The sequence below is a fragment of the Prionailurus bengalensis genome, chromosome D2 (assembly GCF_016509475.1).
Source record: "Prionailurus bengalensis isolate Pbe53 chromosome D2, Fcat_Pben_1.1_paternal_pri, whole genome shotgun sequence".
In the NCBI taxonomy this organism is placed as follows: Eukaryota; Metazoa; Chordata; class Mammalia; order Carnivora; family Felidae; genus Prionailurus; species Prionailurus bengalensis.
In genome coordinates this window covers 28,721,208-28,748,862 of record NC_057351.1, presented here as the reverse complement: position 1 = coordinate 28,748,862, position 27,655 = coordinate 28,721,208, and the positions used below count along the sequence as shown (strand labels likewise).

The following is a 27,655-nucleotide window of genomic DNA, read 5'->3' as shown; positions in this document are numbered from 1 at the left end:
ACTATTCTCTACTGTCCCCCTATCCCAAAGTCCTGAGCCTATGTCAAGTCTTTCATCATAGGTCAAGTTCTTCTTAGGCCCTGCCTTGCCTCTCTCCCACCTTTGACCTAACAAAGGCTACTGGGCCTAGAATTGAAATAGTTTTGAAACTTTTGGTGGTGATACACCAACTGCTACAACCAGCACTACCAGTGTTTGCTTCAGTATCGTTCTGGCTAGACTCTTGTAAGTTGAATGAAGAAATAAGAAAGCATCTTAACATGGCCCTCAAAACTATACAAACTCCGTAAGATTTTCAAACTTTATATCTTGAACAATGTAAGTTAACAGGAAAAAGTCAAATGACAATTTTAATAGACTTTAAAACAGTGTACAAGTATAAAACACTGGTTTTGTATTTCAAAAGTTGGAGGAAGATACCCAGTCATTCAACAGTCTACAAAACATATGCCAGTAGATTACATAAAAGACTATGTACAATATAAAAAGAGCTGAAAACAGTCTTCACTGTAAAAATAATTTAAAACAAATTTTTCAATTTAAAATATCATCTATAGCACAAACACACATCATGCAAATGGAAAACTAAATATACTGCATTCTTTAGTGTAGCCAAATAAATTCAGACTGAAACATCTTTTAGGTAGGGAAATGGCCATTCAATAAAATTTCTCTCTCTGGCAGTAATGGTCCTAGCTGGGTATTTTATGCTTAAAGAACAGCTATATGTCAAACCCTTTTTTAAAATTGTAATAAATACTAAAGCAACATAGGAATACTTTATATTTGGGAATAATGTGGGGGGAAGATCTGGAAAATAAATTGCTCTGTGCAATTTTATAAAGTATGAATTTTTTGAAAGGCTAGAAGCTTCTGCAGCTGAGAAAAGTTTGATCTCTAGTTTTAAGGCAGGCTAAGCTTTTAAATAAAGATGTTACAGGAACTAACTTCATTAACTATTCTGCTATTACAAGTTACATCATGTTCATCTCCATAATACTAGGCTAGCAGTTTGGTGTCTATTACACCAAATCCTCCCAACAGGAGACATGTACTTACTGGCTGAGTTATAATTAACATCTTAGTACTTTGGAACTGTAATCAGGGGCCTGTTGCTCTCCTCATTAGTGGAAAAGAAAAGCAGCAGTCCAAAATATTACACTCTTCCCAGTTGAAGTACCATTATTATAGATTCATAAGGGCTCTGCATATTCACATCTTGGCAGTTTAATACTTGTGGGAAAGAATCAATGCAAGCTCTACCACAGTGATATGTATTTAAACAACAATGGCAAATATTCTTGAAACTAAGGGTACCCAGGCAGGCACTATTGTCTCTAAAGCAATTGAAACATTTCCAAAGCATTTATTTGTTTTTCAGATTAGTTTTAGGAGCCAATATAGACATTACTACATGTCCACAGGAAGTACAAAAGCCATCTTCATTTCAACAATACAATATTCCTGAAATTCTTAGCACCAAGTCTTACTTTAAAAAGCAAAGACAACTGAGTGCTCTCCCACATATTGTTGACTTCCTTCTACACACACTGCATGTTATGAGATTTTTAAAAAGTTAGCTGCCACAAGTTTTGGAAAATGCCAGTGTTTAAAAATAGGTAATTGTGCTAATAAAGAATCAAAAGTTTAGCAGAACAGACATTTGAGGAGTTCAGACTATTCAATGTTACAAATAAAAGTGTGAAAATACCATTCTTTGGTCTAGATAAGCTGTTCCCTTTACATTAATTTAACATTCCAATGGCTTTTTGAAAACTTTAAAATGTTGAAACTCACTAGGCAAGAACAAAATTATATATACATAACGGATGTATCATACAAATGAACTTTTAAAAGAAAAGTCTTGACCAACAGGTGATTAAAGATACTTAGTACCCTTCTCTTAAAAAAAGTTAGTGTTGCGTGTACAAGTACAGAAATAAGAAGTTAAAAATTACCCATGAAGAAAAAATCTTATTTTACCAGTCTATAAATATTACACCTTTCTGGTTTCCTTGCTCTGTTGAATTCACAAGTAAACATTCCTTTTGACATGCTAAAGTTCCTAATGCTGGTGGAACAATTCCTGTACCTGGACAACTATTACATTATGATTTGTTTGATGGATAGTTAATGTCTGTTGCTTCCTGTTTCACGGATATAGCTTCATTAACTGCCTCTTGATCACTTCCATCAACTCCAAATCCAGTTCCTCCAGCTCTCTCATTAACATCAGCATCGTCTTCCAAACCGTTGTAAAATTCTTCAATCTCACTTTCATCCTCCAAGTGTTCTTCTAAACTTGGACTCTGGCATGTTCCACTATCACTGTTACTGCCACAAGAACTAGAGGATAACACGTCATCTTCAGAGTCTGAATATACCTCAGCGCCATGGAAAATATAACGATTTGGTGGTAAAAACAGATACTGATTACCTGAAATATAGTAATAGAAGAGAAATGATAAATGATTCTAAGTTTTCTAAGACTAACTTGGTCTGATTGTACGTTCAAGCCCTGCCTTTACCTGAGTATCATTACTAGAGGCTACTACAATAGTGGTCTTTAAAAACAAGCTAAGAGCTCAGTCTTAACTGCAAATCTTAGTTCTGCCACCCACCACTTTTGTGAATTCAGGCAGTTCTGTGCCTATGCCTCAATTTCCTCATCTAGAAAATTAAGCGATTTTCACAACTCTATCAGCTAAGTATGAATAAATTTAGAGGACGATGTTCAATAAAGCTTAATCAACTCCTCTGAACAGATCTCATGATATTAAATATCCAGGCCAGCCTACATTACTCAATTCATGTTCACCGAATATAACTTCTCTAAAGCACATATGCCTTCAAGGCACTTGCATTATTTTAACTTTAGATTATGAACCTAAAATTAAACGTTTTAATTCAGTAATAGCTTCACCATCTATTCAAAAGTGTAGTCTGCAGGCAATGGCATCACCTTAGAGTTTATTAGAACTTCAATTCTCAGGCCCCACCACTCACCTACTGAACCAGTATTTATTTTTACCAGAGTCCTAGACACATTAAAGTATGAGAAACGCTGATCTAGCATTGGACATTAACCTTTCTTCAACTCCCTCCCAAATTTGCATTCACAGTATAAGCTGTGACCTGTGATGGTAAGGAGAATTCCCTCCCTTTTCCTATTACAGGTCCCAGGTTAAGAGCACCTCTTGGTGGGAACCTTAAACATTAATGATGAAATGTTTTCTACCACTAAATTCACAACAAGTAACTTCGAACTTAAGTCTGTTTCTACACATGATAAATGTCATTTATTTAATGCACCACATCCCAGACTAATTCACAAAAACCTGGCTACTCACATAGCTGAAGTGACATGCCATCTGCCAAGCATACCCAGGTTTGTCTTCAAAACAGCTTCCAAACTTTATACCCCATCATGACCCAAGTTCTCACTTTGAAACAACCTAGTATGTGTATAAGAATTCTGATCTGAACCCACAAAACTGACTTTACAGTCCACTAACATCACAAATTGGCAGTGTGAAAACCAATTATTTCCCTCTGTTTCGGGAGAAAGTATTCGTCAGTTTTCTAAGCCACTAGTATTAATTTCCATGATTGGAGGAGGGAGTACCTTTATTCTAGCTAACAGAAAAGCCCATTTGGCACTTCTTAATATATGTTTTCTAAGGGGTCCCGAGGTTGTGCATAGTTTTGGCCCATGCTTCTAAAAATGTTTCATTCTGCTCTATCCCCCATGATGAACAGAATAATCTATTATTTCTGAACCCAAGAATCCTATTACCTGTTTTTCTTATTCTTGGGAACCATCAAGACAGACTCAGTTTGCTTCATACATGCTCCTCCTTTCTCCTTTTCAATCTGACCTCACCAACAGAAATCATGGTAAACAAAAATAAATTAACTCTAGTGTGGTATGGGAGCCCAACTCTTGGTTTTGGCTCAGGTCATGATCTCATGAGTTCCAGCCCTGCATAAGGCTCTGCACTGATAGCACGGAGCCTGCTTGGGATTCTCTCCCTCCCTCTCCCTCTGCCCCTCCTCTGCTTGCTGTCTCTCTCAAAATAAAATAAATTAAAAAAAAAAAAAAGACTAGCGTGGTCATTTGTTAACAGCTGCAATTTAACAGCTGCACTCTACACCAGTTATCTTTTTTAATCTTCACAACGTTAACGTGTATGCTATTTTATTCCTATTTTACAAATGAAGAAAAACAGATTAAATAACTTTGCCCACAGTGAATCTGAGACAACAGGGTCTGATTCCAAAGCCTGTACCTTTTAAGGCCTAAATTGGTAGGGAAAAGTCTAGAGACTGCTCCAGGCTTAATTTTTGTTTCCTGGGGCAGAGAGTTTTCTGTTTGACCCATCTGTCAAAAAGATACTCAAAGAAGGGGTGCCTGGGTGGCTCAGTACATTAAGTGTCCAACTCTTGATTCTGGCTCAGGTCAGATCTGATGGGTTCATGAGATCGAGCCCCGTGTAGAACTCTGAGCTGAGAGTGTGGAGCCTGCTTGGGAGTCTCTCTCCTCCTCCCAGTCTCGTGCATGCTCTCAAAAAAAAAAAAAAAAAAAAAAAAAAAAAAAAAAAAACCTCAAAATCTCCAGTGCAAAACTCTTCCAGTATATAAGCAGACTTTGTATATGATACCAGTATTTACCTGACTAAACAGAACAGCAATTTTTCTACTTCTGATTCTTGCCACATTTGTAAATACAAGCATTCTTGTATGCTTTTTCTAATTTCTCTTGGCGTATGTCCTTTACTTTTAACTCTCCACATACCATTCAAGACCAAAGTCAGAAATTAGGTTTTTTTCAAAGCCTTCTATAACCTAATCCCTTCCAAGTAGCATCTATGTTTCTTAATATCACCTACTTTTGTTTAATCAGCTGTTTTTATAATTATACACAAACATCAATAGATTGATCACTGTATATTCAGAACTTACTACAGTGTGCCTGGTGTGGAAAAGGCACAAAGGCTTACTATTCAACTGAACTAAAATTCACTTATGGTAAATGATTATAACTCACAATACATCGGCCTAAAATATCAGTTTACCCCATGGGACTTAATGTTTTAAGTTGTACAAGATTGTTACATCTAAGTTTGTGTGTGTGTGTGTGTATTTTTACATTTATTAAATTAGGATGTTTCACCCTACTACTTGGTAAAGAGTTCCCATGAGTCACAACAGGGTATTTCTATACACTATTTGCTAACAATGAAGTAACAGAAAGGGAAATTAAGTAATCCCATTTACAACTGCGTCAAAGACTAAACGACTAAGAAATAAGTTCAACCAAGGAGGTGAAAGACCTGTACTCTGAAAACTGGAAGACACTGATGAAAAGAAACTGAAGACAAATTTAAAGACCTCCTACGTTAATGGATTGGAATTAATATTGTTAAAATGTCCATATTATCAATAAGAATCTACAGATTCAATACAATCCCTATCAAAATACCAATAGCACTTTTCACAGAACTGGAACAAATAATCGTAAAATGTGTGTGGAACCACAAAGACCCTGAATAGCCAAAGGAATCTCAAGAAAGAACAAAAACTGGAAGGGGGATCATGCTCCCTGATTTCAAAGTATACTACAGAGCTATAGTAATCAGAAGAGTATGGTATTACCACAAAAATAAGACACACAAATCTATGAATAGAATAGAGAGCCCAGAAATCAACTCAAGACTTAAATGGCTAATTATTGTATGACAAAGAAGGCAAGAATATGCAATGGGGAAAAAGTTTAGCCAATCAATGGTGTTAAGAAAACGAGACAGCTACATGCAAAAGAATGAAACTCCACCACTTTCTCATACCACATACAAAAATAAACACAACTGACTAAAGATCTAAAAATGAACTGGGACTACATCAAACTAAAATTAATTTGCACAGTAAAGGAAACAAAACAAAAAGGCAACCTGAGTGGGAGAAGATCCTTGCAAATGATGTATCCAATAAGGGATTAATATCCAGATTATATAAAGAACATACAGCTCAACAGCAAACACACCCAACCCAACTAAAAAATGGGCAGAGGCCACGAATAGGGGCACCTGGCTGGTTCAGTCAGCGGAGCATGCAACTCTTGATCTCAGGGTTGTGAGTTTCAGCCCCACACTGGGTGTAGAGATTAGTTAAAAAATAAAATCTTAAAAATATGGGTATAGGCCCCAAATAGACATTTTCCAAAAGACGATATACAGATGGCCAACAGACACATGAAGACGCTAAACATCACTAACTAGAGAACTGCAAACTGAAACTTCACTGAGATCACTTAACACCTATCAGAATGGCTAATTATCAAAAAGACAAGATAAGTGTTGCCACAAATTTGGAGAAAAGAGTACCCTCATGAAGTGCTGGTAGGAATGTAAACTGGTGCAGCCACTATGGAAAACAGTATGGAGGTTTCTCAAAAAGTGAGAAATAGAAAAATCAGAAATAAAAATAAATCTGGCAATTCTACTTCTGGGTATCTTCCTTAAGAAAGCAAAAACACCTATTTGAAAAGGTATGTGTACCCCTGTGTTCACTGCAGTATTTACTTACAATAAGATATGGAAGCAACCTAAATGTCCATCTATACATGAAAGGATAACGTTCTGTATATGTACAAAGGAGTATTACTCCGCCACAAAAAAGAATAAAATCTTGCCATTTGCAACACAGATGGACCTAGTGGGTATTATGCAAAGTAAGAGAAAAACAAATACCATATGGTTTCACTTATATATGGAATCTGAAAAACAAAACAAAACAAAACAGACTCATAAAAACAACTGGTGATTGCCAGAAGGGAAGGGAGGGTGGGGTGTTGTAATAACTTTGTATGGTGACAGGACTACACTTCTCATGGTAAGCATTTCATAAGGTATATAATCACTATGTGGTACACCTGAAACTAATACTGTGCCAACTATATTTCAATGAAAACAAAAAACAGGGTAGATGCTATTCCTAATATTCTGTGGAGAAGGATCAGAGATGTTTCCCGTTCTGAGACAACAGCCTACTGGTTAAGAGGACATGCTCTGAGGATAGACCTGGAATCCAATTCGGCTCTTCGATATCCTAATTATCAACCTCACACAGGGTACTTAACCTCTATGGGCCTCAGTTTCCCCACCAGCAGGAGACAAGTAGTAATAGTCCCTACCTCATGAGATTAAAATCAGATAATGTATATAAAAAAGCAGCTACCCTACAGTAACCACCCAAATCTGCCATCATTTCTACCAGCTAAAGCTCACCAGACAATGGCAGAGCACAATATATTTGTCAATTTTCTTACCAATTCAATGCTTACCTTCTCATTTCCTGGAGAAAAATGACGTACAGAGAACACTTTAAACACACTATTTCTTCCCTTAGTGTATGTAAGATACTACTGTTTATCCTTTCTCTGGCTTAAATTCTCAACCTTAACATTTTCTCTAAACACAATCATCTGTTACATAAAGCTATACACTATCACCTAACCTGCCAAAATTGCTTATTTCTTGCAAATATTTTGTTAAAATAATTATACCTTCAAAATGGTTCAACAGTGCTTCCTTACCATCAAGCCGTTTGCTAATCTGCTCCTTTGCAAGTCGAGCTGGCCAGCACTTCCTCACTGTTTCAGCAATTGAAGTTCTTTCATTTTTTTCCCCAGTATTAGAGTCAACATTCTTCGAATCCGGACTTCCCAGCTGTTCAGTAACACTTTCAATGTTCCTAGTAGAATTCTGTCCTTCCTGTGATTTTTCTTCCATATGATCTCTTGGTTCAGACACCTCAGGATCATTAACATTGCTCTTAGTTGCTTGGTCTAAAAGTGTAACAATCACTGAAGAATCTGGTGGTGAAGTTCTTTCTGGTGAACTTGAGTCTTCTGAAATATTAAGAGGTGTGGGTGGCAACTCTGACAAATGAGCCAACTCTTTTTGTGTTCGTGGAGGTTTTTCAGTAATTTCTGAAAGCTTTACAGGGTTGCAGCAAAGTTTGGCATATTCACCACCTAACCTATGACATAATTCATTAATTATGACATCACAGTCTCCAAGAAGCTCTACATCAAAATGCAGATGAGGCAAAGGTTCTCTATTTATTAGTATCTGAGGCACTTCATGGGGTATGGAACCTAAAAATAAGTGAAAAACGCATTAGAAAAAGGGAAGGGCACTAAGTTACTAAAGCCACAACAAATGTGCAATGCAAAAATCTAACATGCTCCCAATACCAAAAAAGAAACCCACCACCACTACTAAACCAACCCATCACATTCATTAAGATGTCAAACAGATGAGCATTTAAGCATCTTTTTAAAATTTCAGGTCCTGTTTCCCATCACCTGATTACCTCTGAGCAATCTTTTCAGAGTTTTCTACTTTGTACCTCAATTTCCTTGTCTATATATAATGGGGATAATAATACTTTTTCACAAGGTTGTAGTGAGAATATAAGTCAAATGCATAGAAGAGTTTTTGGCACATAGTGATAGTTATTCTGAAATAGCTCTTGATATAGTGTGAAAATTCAATTTTCCACCATTATATACCTGTGTCTTAACATTTTTAAAAAATTACCTTTGCCTATCACCAACACACTATTATAATGCCCCACAGAAAGCTTTTAAGAATTTCTCTGCCTTATCTTTAAAGAGAAAAAAAATAACTCAAAAATAAAGGAACTTATTCATTAAATTTCATGTTTTAATTACAAATTATCCTATATTCTGCTTTCAAAGACTTTAACAGCTATTTGAGTTAAAGCCACCACATTTAAGTAGGAAAAAGATGCAGAACTGTAGAGCTGAACTCTTGTTTCTTCCAAGTGTTTGCTCTGGGTGCCTATATGACTGCTGAAGTAGGGTCTAATTTAATTATCTGGTTAAAGAGTTTGATATTCTCTTCTCCCTCGCCTTTTAGGGCACACCTGATGCTACTGAATTAGTCCCTCTATCTTCCTCTCCCTTTTGCTTCCTCGCTAGAGGGAGAAAAGAGAGAGTATGAGAGCACATGTTAAATACTCCTGAGGGTAAAAGGGACTTAAATTATATTTGAGCATTTTCATACACACAAACACCCTTATGGGCAAAGCTGATCCACACAGGACAGTAATCACAAGGCATGACTCTTATTCTTTTTTTTTTTAATTTTTTTTTTTTTCAACGTTTATTTATTTTTGAGACAGAGAGAGACAGAGCATGAACGGGGGTGGGGCAGAGAGAGAGGGAGACACAGAATCGGAAACAGGCTCCAGGCTCTGAGCCATCAGCCCAGAGCCTGACGCGGGGCTCGAACTCCCAGACCGCGAGAGTGTGACCTGGCTGAAGTCGGACGCTTAACCGACTGCGCCACCCAGGCGCCCCGACTCTTACTCTTATAAAAATAGACCAATCATAATAAATTCTCTAATGTGAGTATTTTACACTTGTATCTACCTATATATACATTTGAACTTACTGTACCTGAAATCAACTAAATTTGAAAGATCGACAACTATAATCAAATTAAGACTAAAAACACACAGATTAAGATCACACGTTTCCTGAACATATGTAAATCAGCTGAAGCTAACTCTTGTCATATTAAGAACACATTCCGCTGAAAAGTTGAACTGTTTCCCTTGTTGGAATTTGACATTACTTCTGTTTTGACAACTCTTCCACCCAACCCCTGCACCAAAGTATCATATTAACCAATCTTTGTGAACAAAAATGTCACCTAAAAAATAAAACTGGCTCTCTACCACTCTTTAGCCAGGAAGAGAGTAAGATCATTGGGATCCAATGGACAGACCCCACAAACCATGGCAATATATATAGAAGTATTCTCTAAAAATCATCACCAACTTACTTGGAATTAGTGCTACTGGTCTTACTTTCAGGGAAGACCCAATAACAATAAGGAGATCAACTTCATCTTTGTCATACTTCATGGCTCTATGAAACTGCTCTGGTAAATTTTCACCAAAAAAGACAATCTCTGGCTTCATGATAGCAAGTGGTTCATCAGCTGGGCACCTAGGACAACGAGGAACCACCTACATGTTCCAAATTTTGGTTAAGATGGGGAGGAAAAAAGAAAGCTGAAGTTAGAAATAGTCAACATTTACACACTAAGAATGCATTTCAAAATGATCAAAGAAGTTGAATCACTATGTTGTACACCTGAAACTAACAGAACACTACATGTTAACTATACCAGAGTTAAAATTAAAAGCAAATTTAATTAAAAAAAAAAAAAAAAAAAGAATTCCCACATAAAAAAAAAAAAATTCAAACTGAAGTATAGAAACCTGTGGAAAGAGCTACATGCTAGAAGTCCTGAGGGAAAAAAAATAATCAAAACAGAAAAGCCGTGGATAAATAGTAGGGAAAACTGGATACAACCTCAATGGCAATGTCAACTGTCAATTAGTTACTTTATTAACATACAGTGAAATAAGATGGTGTTATTATTGGTGTATGTAGGTATTATAGTATCCATGTGGACGTACATTTGATATTTAAGAGTCCACTGCAGATTAAGAGAAACCAGCATCTGTATATATGTACACACACACACACAAACTTAATCCTTTAAAAAATGTAAGAAATGATTCCATTATAACATGATACCCTCACTATGTATGATTAACTATATATGCAGCTAAGTACACAGAATTTATATCTGGATGGTTTTTATTCTCTGCCATTATTTTCTTGCATTTTTTTTGGCAGTGATCATACATGAAACATCTTTTACAATAAATTTTTTAATGTTTTAAAGAATTACCAAGAATTTAAAATTCAAAATCCAACAGGCACTTTTAAAAAGGAAGAGTAAGGAGAAACTCTAATAGAGCAAGACTCCACTTACGATTTGCATTTTTATTTTAACTTAGATATTTTATTTTAACTTAGATATTAAGGAGCCGATTTCATCATTTTAGAGACATTATAGAGCAATGTTTCCAACTTAAGGGATTAAAAGTTTCTTGTATATTTCCACATCAGAATTCCCAGTGGTTAACACTCTCTTTCTGGATCTTTCTGTCCCAGATACTTTCAGAAAAAAAAGAATTTGGAGGCAAAAGAAGAAACAGATCAAAAACAAGCACAATTCCTCAAGTATAGGTGATGAATTACCTGATTAAAAATATCTCCTCGTACAGCTTCACAGTCTACTTTGTATTTACAAATCAAGCAAGAGGCTGTTGCAAAGGAACCTAAAACAACCAATACACACATGCTTTGTTAAAGGAATATTTCCATTTCTTAAAACATACCACAAAGGTATAAAAGAGAATTAAGACTCCACAGGGGAATCTCAGGGATAATTCAAATACTTATATATTAAATACAGACAGAATCCAATCCTCAATTATCGAGATGTTGATATAGTGACACTTCCTAAAGCTATTCTTTTTTTTGTTGTTGTTTTAAGTGAATTCTAGCCACAACATGGGGCTCAAACTCAGAACCCCAAGATCAAGAGTTATACATTCTACTGAGCCAGGCAGGCACCCCAAAGTTGTTCTTTTTAATAAAATAAACCAACTCCCCCAGAACTAAAACTCTGCAGAATTGAAAGATGACAATTATGTGACCTTAGCCGAATAGCTGTACATTAAAAACAGTTCAGGGGCACCTGGGTGGCTCAGTAAGTTTAGGCGTCTGACTTCTTTTTTTTTAATGTTTTATTTATTTTTGAGACAGAGAGAGGCAGAGCATGAGCAGGGGAGGGGCAGAGAGAGAGTGAGACACAGAATCTGAAGCAGACTCCAGGATCCGAGCTGTCAGCACTGAGCCAGATGCAGGGCTCAAACTCACAAACTGCAAGATCATGACCTCAGTGGAAATCAAGAGTCGGACTGACGGAGTCACCCAGGCGCCCCATGTCTGACTCTTGGATTTCGGCTCAGGTCATGATCTGATTCATGGGACTGCGCCCCAGGTTGGGCTCTGCCCCAGCAGTGCAGGGCCTGCTTGGTATTTTCTCTCTCCCTCTCTCTCAGAATAAACACATTTAAAAAAACAAAAAGTTTAGATTTGTAAGAAAATGGTCTGTTCCTACTTGTTTTAAAAGTCTTCTAAATTTCAAAATTTTATACAGCGTAACTACCCTGTTCCTATAGTTTCATACCCTAAAGATGTCATATTTTCCTTACATAGCTAGTATTACTTTTGTAACCAAAAAAGGTTATTTAGAAGAATTTAATGGAATACAACGGCTACTCCTTTTGAAACACGATAGAACATTGATCTGATGTTTTGTGCAATTAAGTATCAAGGCCAATACTTCTGGTTTCATTTTTTGCATTCTACTTTTTAAAATTTATCTACTATTGATCAGTTAACATGACTAAATAAATCTCCAATCCTGGATGGTAGCCTACTTTCTAATCCTATTTTTTCCTATAAGACTAACTAAATAACAGAAAGCAATTCTGAAGTTTACGAACCATGACACTGAATTATCCTTTGGATTCCTGCAACCTGTTCCAGTGTATCTATGTTCTGAGTATAGTTCCGAAGCAGTTTTCCTTCCTTATCTGACAAGGCTATGAATTTGTGACAGAGAGATGGTTGGAACTGTCCAGGATATATTTCCTACATAATGCAAAAGGTAGAAAAAATATTACATTAAAGAAATAAGTATAACACACATGTCACATTTAGGTTTAACCAAAAACTACCATGATAGCCCCCATGTATAAATAAATTAAAAAACAGTACATGAGCATCTCAAAGCATCTAGATGGTTGCTACACACACCTATAAAAGGATTGCTGCTGTAATATGTATAAAACTCAGCAATTAGTGAACTTGGCCCCTTGAAGGAAAAAGTCAACCATAAGCATCTCTAATAAATGTTAATAGATATTTTAATAAAAGAAGAAATATACACCTGAGAATATATCTAAATTTTGTTGGCTGCAAATTCAGGTTTGTTTTTTGTTGTTTCCTCTTTTTAAGGAAAAAGAAAAGTTTAAGTTGAAATTAAAGTTATCAAAGGTATGGTGACTTCTTTTAAAAACTAAAAAAGGCACTGTCAACACAATATTAAAAGTTGTTTATTCATCATTCATTATAAATATCAACCTGTTGGAAGTTTAAAGCTAAAGTTTTAATTCCTTACCAAAATTGTTTTCCTTCCACTGCACAGGCACATACTGGTATAGTATAGAGTTGCTCATGAATGCTGAGTTGCTGGATTTTGTGTGTGTGTTTTTCCCCCCAAATAATGCTTCAATGCTGTTTCTTCTTTAAAAACAAAGAATTCAGATATACACATGGCAAAAAGATCAGAGAAAAAGTATCAATTTTGGTCCTCTCAACTTTTGACAGTGTTTTTATTAAATTTCATTTAGTAAGTGACTATGGCAAAGGAAGTGTCTTCTCTACTTTTTTCTTTAAAGTAGTAATGCTACCTACTTCCTTACCATTCATTACAGCCTCTAACGTATTACAATGCTAGCAAAAAATCAGACACAACCGTATGTCCGTCAATAGGGGACCGGTTGTAGAAATATAGTACATCCATAATAGTGGAGTATGCAGCCATTAAAATGAATGTGAGAGGTCTAGATGTACTGACCTGGAAAATGGTCCTATGACATGTGAAAAAAAGCAAGTTAGTCACCAGTGTGTATAGTTTTGTTTTTGTTGTTTTGTTATTAAGCAAAAACGGTATTTATATGCACATGTATATGCTCATATAAACATCAAGAAAAATACAAACAAGCTATAAATAGAGGTGGGGAAACTTTCAACTTCTGACATTATACAAAAAAAGTTTAAGAACTTTTTAAATGTTAATCTACTTAACATTTCAAATAAAACATCTACAGGGATACCTGTTACATAAAAATAATAAGCAAATCTCATTATAAAAACTACCATGTACATGTCCATAAGCAACTGAAAATACTATACAAAATCCAAAAACTTTGCCTCGCATTCAAAATTTTCTCATGAATTTCACGGACAATTTTGCAATGTAAGAAACAGACAATGCATATAGAAAGAAGTACCAAGTGAAGGGCTTATTAAAGCCATGTTTCATAGAAAATCGAAAGCTGCATTATGCTTTGAACCACTGGACTGTGCTATACTAACCACTGTTTTCTCCCCATGATGCCTTGTTTTAGTACATTTAAAGGATTAAACATCATAGTGGCTTACTAAGCTCTCTCTGGAAATGGCTGTTAAAAGTATTTGTACAAAAAAAAAGTTTTTACAACAAATACTACAATATGCTAGGCTACAAACAAAATAGGCTCTAAAACAATGACAGTGAGAACACATGCCAAACTCATGATATAAACAAATGACTACCTCCAGCACATGCTGGGGAACAAGAGTACTAAGACTCGACCTTCCTGGATTGACCTTTCCTGTGCCTTATCATCCCCTATTCCCTCTATTTTTTAAAGTAGGCTCCACACTATTTATTATAATGCTACAGACCAGGCTGAAGACTGGGTTTTTACATTTTAATGGGTTAGAAAGGTAACCAAAAATGACAGCATTCCTGTATCATCCACAAAGAAAATCACATTTACTACTCAGCCATATACTGAATAGGTTTGTGGACTCTATTGTAGACATATACATCCCCATTTTGCAGATGAAAAACCTAAAGCACAGAAATAACTTGCCAAATGTCACAAGAGGCAGTACATAGCAGAGCTATCATTCAAACCCAATTTTGACACCTAAGTGTGGCTCTTAACCAATAATGCATACTGCCTTTTTAATTTTCAATCTCTTGACATCACGTTTCCTACTTCTTTTAAGCTAATATGCACCACTGCTATTAGGTATTCCAAGCTAGTCTAGTAAGAATAGTAAATACAATTTGGGGTGCCTGGTTGGCTCAGTCAGGTGTCCAACTCTTGATTTCTGCTCAGGTCATGATCTAACAGTTCATTAGTTTGAGCCCTACGTTGGGCTCTGGGCTGACAATGCCAAGCTTACTTGGGATTCTGTCTCTCCCTCTCTCTCTGCCCCTCCCCTGCGTGTGTGCACTCCCTCTCTGTCTCAAAAATAAACCTAGAAAGTATATATACTTCAGGGGCGCCTGGGCAGCTCAGTCAGTTGAGCATCTGACTTCGATTCAGGTCATGGTCTCACAATTCGTGAATTTGAGCCCCACATTGCGCTCGCTGCTGTCAGCACAGAGCCAGCTTCAGACCCTCTGTCTCCCTCTCTGCCCCTCCCCCACTCTCTCAAAAATAAATAAAACATTAAAAAAAACACACTTCATTTTGCACAACTTTGGGATTACAGCAAGCTGGAATTCCAATCACCTTCTAACTTAAAAACACTCTTCAAGAATCCATGATCTCTCCACAAACCAGTGCAGAAAAGCAGCCCAATCGGAAAAAACAGCTAAGAACACACAGGCAATTCAAAGATATACACGTGGTCAGTAGTGAAAAGCATTCATCCAGGGGCACCTGGGTGTCTCAATTAGTTAAGCTCCCAACTTCTGCCCAGGCCATGATCTCACAGTTTTTGAGTTCGAGCCCCACATCGGGCTCTGTGCTGACAACTCAGAGCCTGGAGCCTGCTTCAGATTCTGTGTCTCCCTCTCTCTCTACCTCTCCCCCACTCATGCTCTCTTTATCTCAAAAATAAATGAACATGAAAAAAAAATTTTTAAAAAGTATTTATCCACACTAATAAACAAAAACAAAACATTAATATAAGAAGATGATAATTTTTATCTATTAGATAGTTTAAAATGCCTTAAAAACAACTCTAGATAACGACTAATAGAACTAATTAAATATATTGTGGTACAACTATTAATACTATGCAGCCTTTTCTTAAAAATGAGGTATATCTGTTAAGTGCCTTTATGAAACTATTTCCAATATTAAGTAGTACAAACAAAAGCAAGGTAGAGAAAAGGGTGCATGACTCTGTTGGTAATTATTTTTAAAATGTTGGAAAATTACAATGCCCTTCTCCTATATATAAAAACAAGTTTACTCATTCTTTTTCCTAGAAAGATACCCAAGAATACATCTTATGATGGTAGTAACCTTTGAAGAACGAGAGGTAGAGAGGACTGAAGGGGGAAGCCAACTAAAATATGTGTTTTACTGTTAGAAGCAATTTTTAAACCCTAAATACAACAAACCCACACCCCCACACACACTTTTTGAAAAGTATTTTAATGCTAATGAAGTATCGTGGAGGATTTTTGGGTGGGTAGGGAGCAGGGGCATGCTTAAATCAGCCTTTTTATTTTTTATTTAAAAAAAAAATTTTTTTTTTACATTTATTTATTTTTGAGAGACAGAGCATAAGTGGGGGAGGGGCAGAGAGAATGAGACACAGAATCTGAAGCAGGCTTTAGGCTCTGAGCTGTCAGCACAGGGCCTGATGCAGGGCTTGAACTCATAAAATGTGAGATCACGACCTGAGCCAAAGTCGGATGTTTAACTGACTGAGCCACCCAAGTGCCCCCTAAATCAGCCTTCTAATAGGAGTGTATCTTATTCCACCTTTCCAGGTAGCAGTGAGACAAAACATATCAAGACCCTTAGCAATTTCACGTTCGGGAATTTATCCTTAAGACCATTGGAAACATACCAAAAAGGGCAATCAGAGCAACACTATTTACAACAAAAGTAAGCAGGAAGGATTCAAAATGTACTCTTGTGGAATTACAGTACATCACTTGATGAACGTTATGACCATTATATCAGTTTAATAGATAAAAAGTTTATTAAATAGAAAATAAAGATAAAATAACCCATTTTTATAATAAAAATATAATATATATTTCAGCTATAAAACTATATTTACATTTATACATAGGCAACCCACATACACATAGGTATTAAAATTGTCTTCAGATAAATGGGGCTGTGGCTTTTTTTTGGGGGGGGTTGCATTTTATTATTTTTAGATAATGAGCTAGTTTTAAGATTCCTTAACTTTATAACTACGGAATCTCTTATGTTTGCACATTATCAATAAAGTGATAATTTATTGAATAAATATAAAGACACAGGTTTGGAATTAAGTTCATAAAAATTCAGTTCATATTTCTCTTTTTCTTGATTTTTAATTGCTTTAGGGTAAAGAATATTCACTGAATTCAATATAGGATAGCATCTATACTCTCTGAACACAGTCCTTTTTAACAACAAAAAAAGTTATTTACATATCCTCAGTTTCACTTTAAATCTTAATATAACCATTCATTTTGACCATACCAGTGAATTATTTTAGACTCCTGAGAATCCTGACAACTCATTATCATTCCAAACCCTTACTATGCAGGAGGGTAATGGTTCAGAACATAGCTATACAGCTTTAACGTTGGGCTTAATTATTCCTATATACAAGAATTCAAAGAGATAACCACAGGTAGACAGACACACTGTAATACAGCTGTGCTCAAACACAGAGCAATTATACAGGGGGTATCTGGCAATGTCTGGAGGCATTTGATTGTCAAGACTGGGAGTGAGAGTGTTATTAATAGCACTTAGTGGGAGGAGGCCAGGAATGATGCTCCATATCCTACAATACATAGGAAAGCTGACAGCAAAGAACTACCCACCCCAAAATGTCAATAGGTTGAGAAACTGCTCTAATGGGCCAGTAACCTCTTTAACACACTTCTCTTTTACTTGGAATTTCTTGTCTAAAAGAAATCTATGTTTCTTCTCAATAATTATATACAACCAATGCCTCCATACATGTGTAGAAATTCTTTCCTTCCAAAATGTCTAAATTTCACCAGTAATATTTCCTCTCTTCATGGCTTCATATTAAATTCACTTTCTCATAACTGACAAAAATCATAAGCTGATTTTATGAACTTTCTGCCAAGTTAGAAAAACTGGTAAACAATTTTATGTTAAGAGTATTTATGTAGTATTTTGAGAATCTAGTAAAATACTGTGTAATATTTACATACCCTCCCCACCCACATTTTTATGTCTTTCATTCTTTGTCCCTACTTATTTCCCCTTAAGCTTTTTCCTATTCATTTTTTAGACCCAAATTAACTCAGTCTTTTACCATTACATCAATTAAGTGCTTTTTTCCCACTGTATTAGCTAATACACACAAATTCTCAAAACTTTTATAGAAGTGAAAAATGCTGCCTCTCCACACCTTTCTCCCAGGTGGCACAAAAGATGTACACAGTGATTATAAAACATTATAACACATTAACGCTGTGCCATTTTTACTGTAACTCACTTATTTTCTCTTACGCATGGTCTAGATTTCTATTAAGTGTATTTTTGAAAGCCCCTACCATGTATCTTTATCAGAGTAATTCTTAATTATTTCTACAGATTCTTATATATCAAAGCTAATTTAAGCTACAACTGAGTACCCAGTCTGTATATGAGACAACAAAGGTTTCTTACCCTTGCTATTTCTATTCTCAGTTACCACATTTTCCATGTGTCAGGTTACTACTTTACTAGGCAACTTAATATATACTTAAGATAGGGAAAAAAGCTGACCAGTTAGTTTGGGCAACATGTTTCCTCTCAGAATAAAATTTAAAGCAAAAGTCTAGTGAACATTATATAAATGCAGTAGTGAATCAACTTTTATCATCAAATATAAGATCAAAGTAATTTCTAGTTACTTGCTGGCCCTCTAAGTGTTGATTTCTGCCAACTAGAGCTATTAGAATGTGAGTGTCCTAGGTCCAATTCAAGAAACCTATAATTAAGTGATATTTCATTGTTCTTCAAAATCATGCAGTAGTACCACTAGCACTGGAACATGAGAGCTTTTCCAAGTTATAATAAATAGACCATATGGTTTGAAAGTAGCACTCTTTAATTAAACTACAGGTTCCTTTAACTTCTAGATTTATGAAAAACTAGTCAATAATACAGAAGACCCTAACTTATATAATGAAGTTTAGCGATTAACAATTTTACAATTTCTTTCCATAAGACTATAGAATTAAAAAAATAAAAAGTTTTTTAATGACTCAAATCTCCTGGGCATGGTATAATGTAATTATCAAACTTTATACTCTACAAGAGGACTGCCCAATAGAAATATGTGAGCCATGTACACAATTCAAAATTTTCTAGTAATCACATTAAAAAGCATGAAATTATAATTTTTGACACAATATATCAAAAGATTACTTCCACACATAACCTGTATTTGTTATATTTTCTATTTTTTCCATACTACGTTTCCAAAATCTGGTATGTCTTCCACACTTACATCACATTTCAATACACTTAAGTACCAAGAGCCCTTTGTGGCTAGTGGCTTCTCAACTAGACAGTGCAGCCCTAGAGAGTCTAGAGCAAAATAAAGCAAATGACTAAAATGCAACCTAAGAATCTTCACCCCTAATCACAAATTTTTTAGGCAAATCCTCATGTGTTAAAACCTGACTACTATAAAACACACCTAAACAGAGATTACAATGGTTATGACCCATAAAAAATATTAAAAATCAAAACAGTGATGTTACTTTCATATAGTTTACTAACTCTAAAACAGTCTGAGTAATGTAAAGGCCATTACTAAAGTGCAGATTTGAAAAATATGAAATAATTTCTTCTTTAAACATAAGCCCAGTCCTAAAATGAAAATTAAATGATAGCCCATTCTGGGAAGAAGGAAATTCTGACTGAAATCACTTTATTTCAGTGATCTTACCCTACCACAGTCCTAGTGCCCAAATAGCAGACAATGAATGATAAACTTAAGAACACTAAATGTGAATAAAATCTGTTTTCACAAAAAAAGACCAAAGAACAGCTAGAAGACTTCATAGTACCTTTGCAAACTTGAAGAAAGGTCTTGGATCTTTTCTGAAATACTCAATATCAAACATTGCTTGAGGGTCTGGAAGGTCTGGGAAGTCTATTGCAAGGCGAGCATAAATACCATCTCTTGACCTGAAGTCAGGTATTCCACAAGAAACAGAAACCTGAAAATATGCATGGCATAATTTGTACAATTAAATCTTTTACCTCTATATTTATAATTACTAATTCTTTCATCACATAAGTAGGGAAGAACTGAAAAATATTTTACTTTAAAATTTATTTTGGGGGAGGGGTGCCTGGGTGGCTCAGTCAGTTAAGCATGCGACTCATTTTTGGCTCAGGTCATGATCCCAGGGTCTTGGGATTGAGCCCTGCACTGGGCTCCATGTTCTCTCTCTCTCTCTCTCCCTCTGCCCCTGCCCTCCACACACTCTCTCTCTACAAAACATTTAAAAAAATTTGTTTTGGGGAACAAAAATACTGTCCTACTCTAATTTCAAATTCAAATAAAAACAAAACAACCAGTATAATGAAAATCCACCACATTTTCCATTCATAGTGGGGTAAGGAATTTTAAGTCAGGCTATTTTTCTTTTCAGGCTAATTTCAAACCTTTAAGCATTTAACCAACAAATTAAAGCAACTGCAATTTGAGAACAGAGTAAACCATTTCAAATTATTTTAACTAGAGAGCAGGCAAGATTTTCTATCACAGTGAAGAGTTTCCAAAAACAAAAACCAAAAAACTGTCATCTGGTCAGGGTTCTACTTCAAGAGTATTAAATTACTGTATTTTCTTTAAAAACTCTTATCATAGGGGAACCTGGATAGTTCAGTTGCGCATCCAACTCTTGATTTCAGCACAGGTCCTGATTCCAGGGTCATGGGATCAAGCCCCATGTCAGGCTACTCACTTAGTGTGGAGCCTGCTTGAGATTCTCTCTTTCTCTTTGCCCCTCCCCAAATGTTTGTTTATTTTTGAGAGGGAGAGACAGAGCACAAACGGGGAAGGGGCAGAGAGAGAGAGGGGCAGAGAGAGAGAGAGGGAGACACAGAATCTGAAGCAGGCTCCAACTCACAAACTGCAAGACCATGACCTGAACCGAAGTGGACGCTTAAACTGACTGAGCCACACAGGCGCCCCTACAGTATTTTAATTCTTAACGGACACTTCAAACAAGGATTTCAGAAGTTAACTTCTTGTTTCACAATTTTATCAGAGTTGACTCCATTTTGACCTCAAAGTAAAACTAACTAGTCTAAATCACATCTGGGAATAAAGCAAAATGATACTTGATAATCATTTATGATTAACTAGCACTCTGCCTTAACTCAAAATGGCAAAAAGCAGGACTGAATTTTACTCCAACAGTTGCCCTAGGTCACTACTTGTAACATATTCTGTATTCAACACACAATAAGAGCCTTAGGTAGCTAGTTAAGTGTGAACCCAAAGTAGGGCAAATGAAAAATGTCAAGCCACCACAATCACATCACCTTAAACTACAATGGAAGGGAGGTAGGAACCTGTTGCCTTCCCAACACTGTAATTTTACTTGTGAATACCAATTAGGTTCCCAGTTTCCCCATAAAGATAGAACAAATACCCAATTTTTCCATCAAACCCTGACACATTTTATGCAAAGACTTCCCTGCATCTCCTTTAGGAGCTGTAGTATAATATAAGGAAAAATGTTGCCTTAACTCCACTTAGTTACTAGGTTAACAAACAGAAACAAATCTTATTTAAGGTTGTTGGAGAGGTTTTTAAAGAACTGAACCAATTTAACAACTGCTACTGCACCTTTTTAGTAGTTTTCAAACACAAATGCCCATTATCATGTCAGGATAAATTCTTCTACACAAGAAAAATGTTTCTTAATTAGAAAAGACTTAATTAAGAAAGATCATACACCACCTCCCCCTTTAACCAATGTTATACACATCTTACATACCCCAGCTCCAGTTAGAACTATTATTTTTTTGCACTCTTGTAATAATTTCACAGCATCTTCAATTGTATTAATATCTTTTCTTTTTTTCCTTTTTGGTGGTTCTGAAAGGATATTAATAACAATCTGCCACAGTGTCATATCATCCAATTCAGGTGGAGGAATTGTTTCTGGTAATAAATCTTTAAGAATTGTTCGAGGATCTGTGCCAATCATGAGATGTTGCTGAACAAAAGTATATGGACCTGTATCAAGAGAAAAAAGAATTAGATCTAATCCACTTCCAAGTAATTCAAAATCTCATTTATTTTCAAGTAATGAATTATCAAACTTTGAAGTTTTTTTGCAAAGTAAGAAAATGCAATATAAAGGTATTTCATTCTTTAGAGCTAGTGTTCAGGGAGATCAAATCCAGAGTTGGGCCTGCCCCTGGAGTTTCTGAATCCAGCCTCATCTCTCCTGTTTCTAAGAATAAAACCAAAATTCACTCTTCAGATCATTTAGTATTTTTTCTTTCAAAAAATATTTGTCATGTTAGACTTAAAAAAAAAAATTTAGTACGTTAATTTGATCTGGATCAAAAGACTACAACATTAATTATTCAACTGCTGATAATAATCACCTTCATTTACTGACTTTGTATTTAATGTCAGAACAGTCAGTTATTAATTCACATAAATCTTCCCTGAAAGAGGTTTAACAGATAAGAAAACAAACACTGAGGCAGAAACCTCTTTGACCTGGGCCACAGCAACTTCTTACTCAACACGTCTCCGAAGGCAAGGGAAACAAAAGCAAAAATGAACTATTGGGACCTCATCAAAATAAAAAGCTTCTGCACAGCGAAGGAAACAATCAGCAAAACTAAGAGGCAACTGACAGAATGGGAGAAGATATTTGCAAACAACATATCAGATAAAGGGTTAGTGTCCAAAATTTATGAAGAACTTATCAAACTCAACACCCAACAACAAATAATCCAGTGAAGAAATAATGGGCAAAAGACATGAATAGACACTTCTCCAAAGATATTCAGATGGCCAACCGACACATGAAAAAATGCTCAACATCACTCATCATCAGGGAAATACAAATCAAAAACTGCAATGGTATTTAGGTATTTATCCAAGGGATATAGGTATGCTGTTTCGAAGAGACATATGCACCCCCATGTTTATAGCGGCACTATCAACAATAGCCAAAGTATGGAAAGAGCCCAAATGTCCATGGATGGATGAATGGATAAAGATGTGGTATATATACACAATGGAGTATTACTTGGCAATCAAAAAGAATGAAATCTTGCCATTCTTAACTACGTGAATGGAACTAGAGGACATTATGCTAAGTTAAATTAGTCACTCAGAAAAAGACAAATAGCATATGACTTCACTCACATGAGGACTTTGAGATACAAAACAGATGACCATAAGGGAAGGGAAGCAAAATAATATAAAAACAGGGAAGGGGACAAAACATGAGACTCTTAAATATGGAGAACAGACAGAGGGTTACCAGAGGGGTTGGGGGGGGGGGGGGGGATGGGTTAAATGGGTAAGGAGCATTAAGGAATCTATCCTGAAATCATTGTTGCATTATATGCTACCCTGGATACAAATTTTTAAAATAATTTAAATTTAAAAATAAAAAAAGAAAACAAACACTGTGAGAGGTAAAATAGTTTGCCCAAAATTACCCACTTAGTAAGTTGCAAAGTCAGAATGCACACCCAGAGCTGCATGCCAAATTTCATGTTCTAAGTAACCTTATAAGTTTCCAAAGCAATTGTTTCTACTTCTGCAATTTCTTTCATGCTTTTTTAATCATTTTGAACACCATCATTTGATGAAAACCAAAGGAAAGATAAATGTTAAGTTATGAATAGAAAAGAGTTAGGTTATCCCCTTGAACTATAAAATACTAAGTATGTATTTTAGGAGTTTAATTAACTACCAATTTTTAATGCTATTACAAATTATATCCACTTTTTTTTTTTAATGTTTTGTTTTCAAGAGAGAGGGACAGCAGGTGGTGGGGGAGGGGCCAAGAGAGAGGGAGACAGTGGATCTAAGGCAGGGTCTGCAAGACCTGGGGATGGAACTAAAGAATCCACGAACCATGAGATCATGACCTTAGCTGAAGTTGGAAGCCCAAATGACTGAGCCACCCAGGCGCCCCAACAAATGATATCAAGGTCTAAGTTTCAAATTCTGATTGTCTGTTGCTAATATATAGGGATACAGTTGAGTTTTAATAATGATGACATATCCTACAACTTTCTTCTAATCATTTAACTCTAGTAGTTTTTGACATTTCCATCAAATTTCTACTTAGATGATATGATGTCTTCTGCAAATAATAGGTTTCCAACTGCCTTCCTAATGTAGATTCCTTTTATTTTTGTCTATTGTAGTAGCCAGAACCTCCATGATAAAACTGAATAAAAGCAGTAAGAACAAAAAAGAAAAAAAACTACCAAAATCAAATTTCTATAGCTAAGATCTTGAAAAATACACGGTAATTAATAGAAGTTATGTACAAATGAGTTCTAAAAATCAATAAAGTAAAGGTACCAGCCCCTAAAGCCCACAGGAAATCTATATATAATTACTATCTTTTAAATGATACATACATTATTGATATTTTGACCATTCATAATTTTTACTATGAAATTTCTTACATCAGTTTCCTAGTTTGAGTAAACATTACAGACACTAAACAGGAACTAATCACCACTAGTTTAAAGAGACAAGGCACTTTTGAAAGAATGAGAGCACATTAAGAGAAAGATTTTCAGGATGCTCATATTATAACTTTGGTATAAAAATCTGATAGTGTTCTCTACTTCAGATTACTTTCCCATTTCATCCACATATTTAATATTTGTTAAGCACAAACTGTGTGCTAGGCACTGACAAAACACTATACCAAACAGTCAAAATCCCTGCCCCCAAGGGGCTTATATTCTAGTACAGCAACTACGACAATAAAGAAGTTAGATACAGACTTTGTTAAGAAGTGGTAAGTGTTAAGGAGGGAAAAAAAAAAAGAACAGATTTGAATTGAGGGAGAGAAAGATACTCTAACTGGAGAAAAAGTACTCCACACAGAGAGGTACAAGTGAGAAGGACCTGACTGAAAAACACCAGAGGCCAGCTTCCATGGGCTTGAGAGGCTTAAAAACAAAAACAAAGCACCAGACTTTCCCTAAAAACATAAGCTGATACTAAATCTCAGGAAGCACCTAAGAACCTCATCACCAGGTTATAAGGGTATAGAAAACTGTATTTTCAGTTGGCACAAAAAGATATACAAAGAAAAAGACACTATTCACTAAAGATCTGAAATCATACCTATACGTGGCCTTGGAGTCCAGTCACTAGAACTTGCATGTGAGGCTCTATCATCCTCATCACTTTCACAGGAATGAAAACCATTGGTGATTATTTCATCACCAAACAGAAGGTTATCTGCAAAAGAAACCAAAGTAACTCAAGGCTGCTGAAACAATCTGAATCTAAAATGTATGCAGATCTGTAACAGTTATTATGTAAAGATTTTCACTGAATAAACCACTGAACATTCATTCATACTGGCTATGTAAAAAAAAAATGCCTACTGGGTCAGCTTGCACCATTCACAGGAACAGTATGTCTTCATCTTTAGGGATTCTGCCCATTATCTACAACTTTCAGTTCATCAAAATCTAGAAATAAGTTAATTATACTTAATCAAAACACAAAAAGTAGCAATCTAGTTGGACTGAATTGATCACAAATAATGGGAATGCATGAAACTTGTCAAAAATTTAACAAGTGATTCAAATATAATCACAATAATTTTCTCTTCTCTTATATAATACCAGACACAAAGATTTCTTTGCATCATTATTAGTTTCCCATATTAAACTGTATTTACTGAAATCAGGGGTCGTTTTATTAATGCAGACCTTAATGCTCAGGTATGGCCCAATGGTCCACTGGTAAGATTTATTGATAAAGACAAACATCCATCCAAGACATAAACAATTCCGATCAAAAAAATGAAACCCTCAAAGATGACATGACATACAAAACTAACATATCTATCTGCTTTAGCATGCCAGAAAAATGTCAATTCGTGTTTCAGGGTTACAGATACACACGCGCGCGCGCGCACACACACGCAATTACACCTACTCTAAAAAACATGAGCACATAATCAGAAAAAAAGTTACTATTTATATTAAGTACTCAAGGTACTATAATGCTTCCATACCCAGCATTAATTGCACCACAGAATGGTAATGTCTTTAGAATAGCCTTTGCTTTTCAAATTTTGCAGGCTATGACTTTAGAAAAAAGCTTTGCTCCTTAAATTTAAAACAAGTTTAAAAATAAAAACCTTCAAGGGGAAAAAAAAGTTACCAACTGCACAGGTGTGTCAGTTTGCAAACACAACTGCAAAAGGTCGATGCAAGGGACAGACAAAAGTTGCAGATTTAAGTGTGGAGAGAAGGGGTGTGAAAAAGCGAACGATGTTTAACAAAGGCAATATGCTAAAAGAGTTAAGAGGATAGAGAAACTTACTTTAAAACCAACTGCGGGAGCTGGGCGGCCGGGCGGCTGCGCAAAGCGCAAGGCCGCCCAGGCGGGCCGTGCAGGGAAGGAAAGAGGGAGAGGAGGGGGGAGTACTCGGGCCGCTCCCGCAGCCGGGCCAGCAGCCCCGAAGGCGCGCAGCTAAGGAGGCCCGCGATGGGGAGCGGGACGCCGCAAAACCGGCCCTGAGCCCCCGGCCCGCCCCAGAGAACCTCCTCACCCCACACCAGAAGGGGCCCCAAGAGAGGGAGGAGGGGATGCGCAGTCCCAACCGCCCGCGCCCTGCGCACCTCGGTACCCAATCGCCGCCGCCGCCGCCGCCTCTTCCTCCTCTTCGCCCTCGTCGTCGTCGTCGTCGTCGTCGTAGAAGTCGTCGGCCGGCGGCGGCTCCCGGGTTAGGCCCTGTAGGCCCGGCCCATTGTCTCCTTCTCCGGCCGTCGCCGCCTGGGCCTCCCGCTCCTCGCCCGCCGCTGCCGCCTCCCGCCACAGCGCCGCGGCCGCCGCGGGGCAGCCTCCGGTCGCCGCCGGCACTTCACGCTCGGGGGCCGCCCCACCGGGCTCGCCCGGGCTCCGCCCCAGGCCTGGACAGTCTCTCCGCGGCCTCTTGCGGAGTGGCTCTCCAGCGGGCGGCGACGCGGCCTCCCTCTCGGCCGCCACCGCCGAGGGGGAGCCGCCGGGCTGAAGGGCGAGCGCCGCCTCGTCCGCCATCTTCCAACTGCCTCTCTGGCCCTCCTCCCTCGCCTCCTCTGCTCCCGCTCGACTCGCGGCACTGGCGCCCCCGCGGCTCGGGCTGCGGGAGATTTAAACCCCGTCACGTGACCCGGCCCTCTTCGCCCCCGCCCTCCCGCCGCTCCCGCCACCCACGCGGGCCGGACCACAACACGGCGGGTCACGTGGCGGGCGGAGGCGGCGTGGGCTGGGAGGAAACTCGGCCCCACCCCTCTGCGGCAAGCGCTTCTCGCAGCCAAACTCTCCCGTTTCCCAACTTATTTTCAAAACTGTCCTCAAATCACTGCCTCAGGGGTGGCCCTAGTTTTGGTTCACCCTGTGCGTTTCCACTTAAGTCTGAAGTGCACACCTTGCTTGCCTTAGTCTTTCTATATTTAAGCTAAAGGTTTAAAACTTCGTTCCTGAGAGGCGATGAGGAACGAAGCTGGCCAAGGCTTAGCTTCGTGAATTACACTGGATAGTCTCGTTAACCAGCGTTAAGTAGAGGGAAAAAGACGCAGTTCACTCCGCACTTTCTTCACACCCTTCTGATAGCTGCTCTTAGCTCCTTTTTCTTCCTAAACACAGAATGTTTAGCTGACTGCTTTCCCCCCTTCTCTTCATCGC

General features: G+C 37.2%; 1 protein-coding gene across 2 annotated transcripts; it reads right to left on the bottom strand.

The window, feature by feature from the left end:
- Positions 1-323: 323 nt before the first annotated feature.
- On the bottom strand, positions 324-27,111 carry SIRT1 (sirtuin 1). 2 transcript variants are annotated; one of them, XM_043596462.1, is made up of 9 exons: positions 26,611-27,111; positions 25,097-25,213; positions 21,747-21,988; positions 19,800-19,952; positions 12,466-12,613; positions 11,150-11,229; positions 9,876-10,062; positions 7,595-8,158; positions 324-2,437 (listed from the first exon to the last, which is right to left on the bottom strand). In XM_043596462.1, exons 1-9 carry the CDS (start codon positions 27,026-27,028, stop codon positions 2,109-2,111), a joined length of 2,238 nt encoding a protein of 745 aa, XP_043452397.1. In that variant the 5' UTR covers positions 27,029-27,111; the 3' UTR covers positions 324-2,108. The 2 variants fall into 2 exon arrangements, with proteins under 2 accessions (XP_043452397.1, XP_043452398.1); XM_043596463.1 differs by lacking the exons at positions 21,747-21,988; positions 25,097-25,213; positions 26,611-27,111 and adding an exon at positions 13,143-13,267 and having other exon boundaries at positions 19,800-19,912.
- Positions 27,112-27,655: the final 544 nt, after the last annotated feature.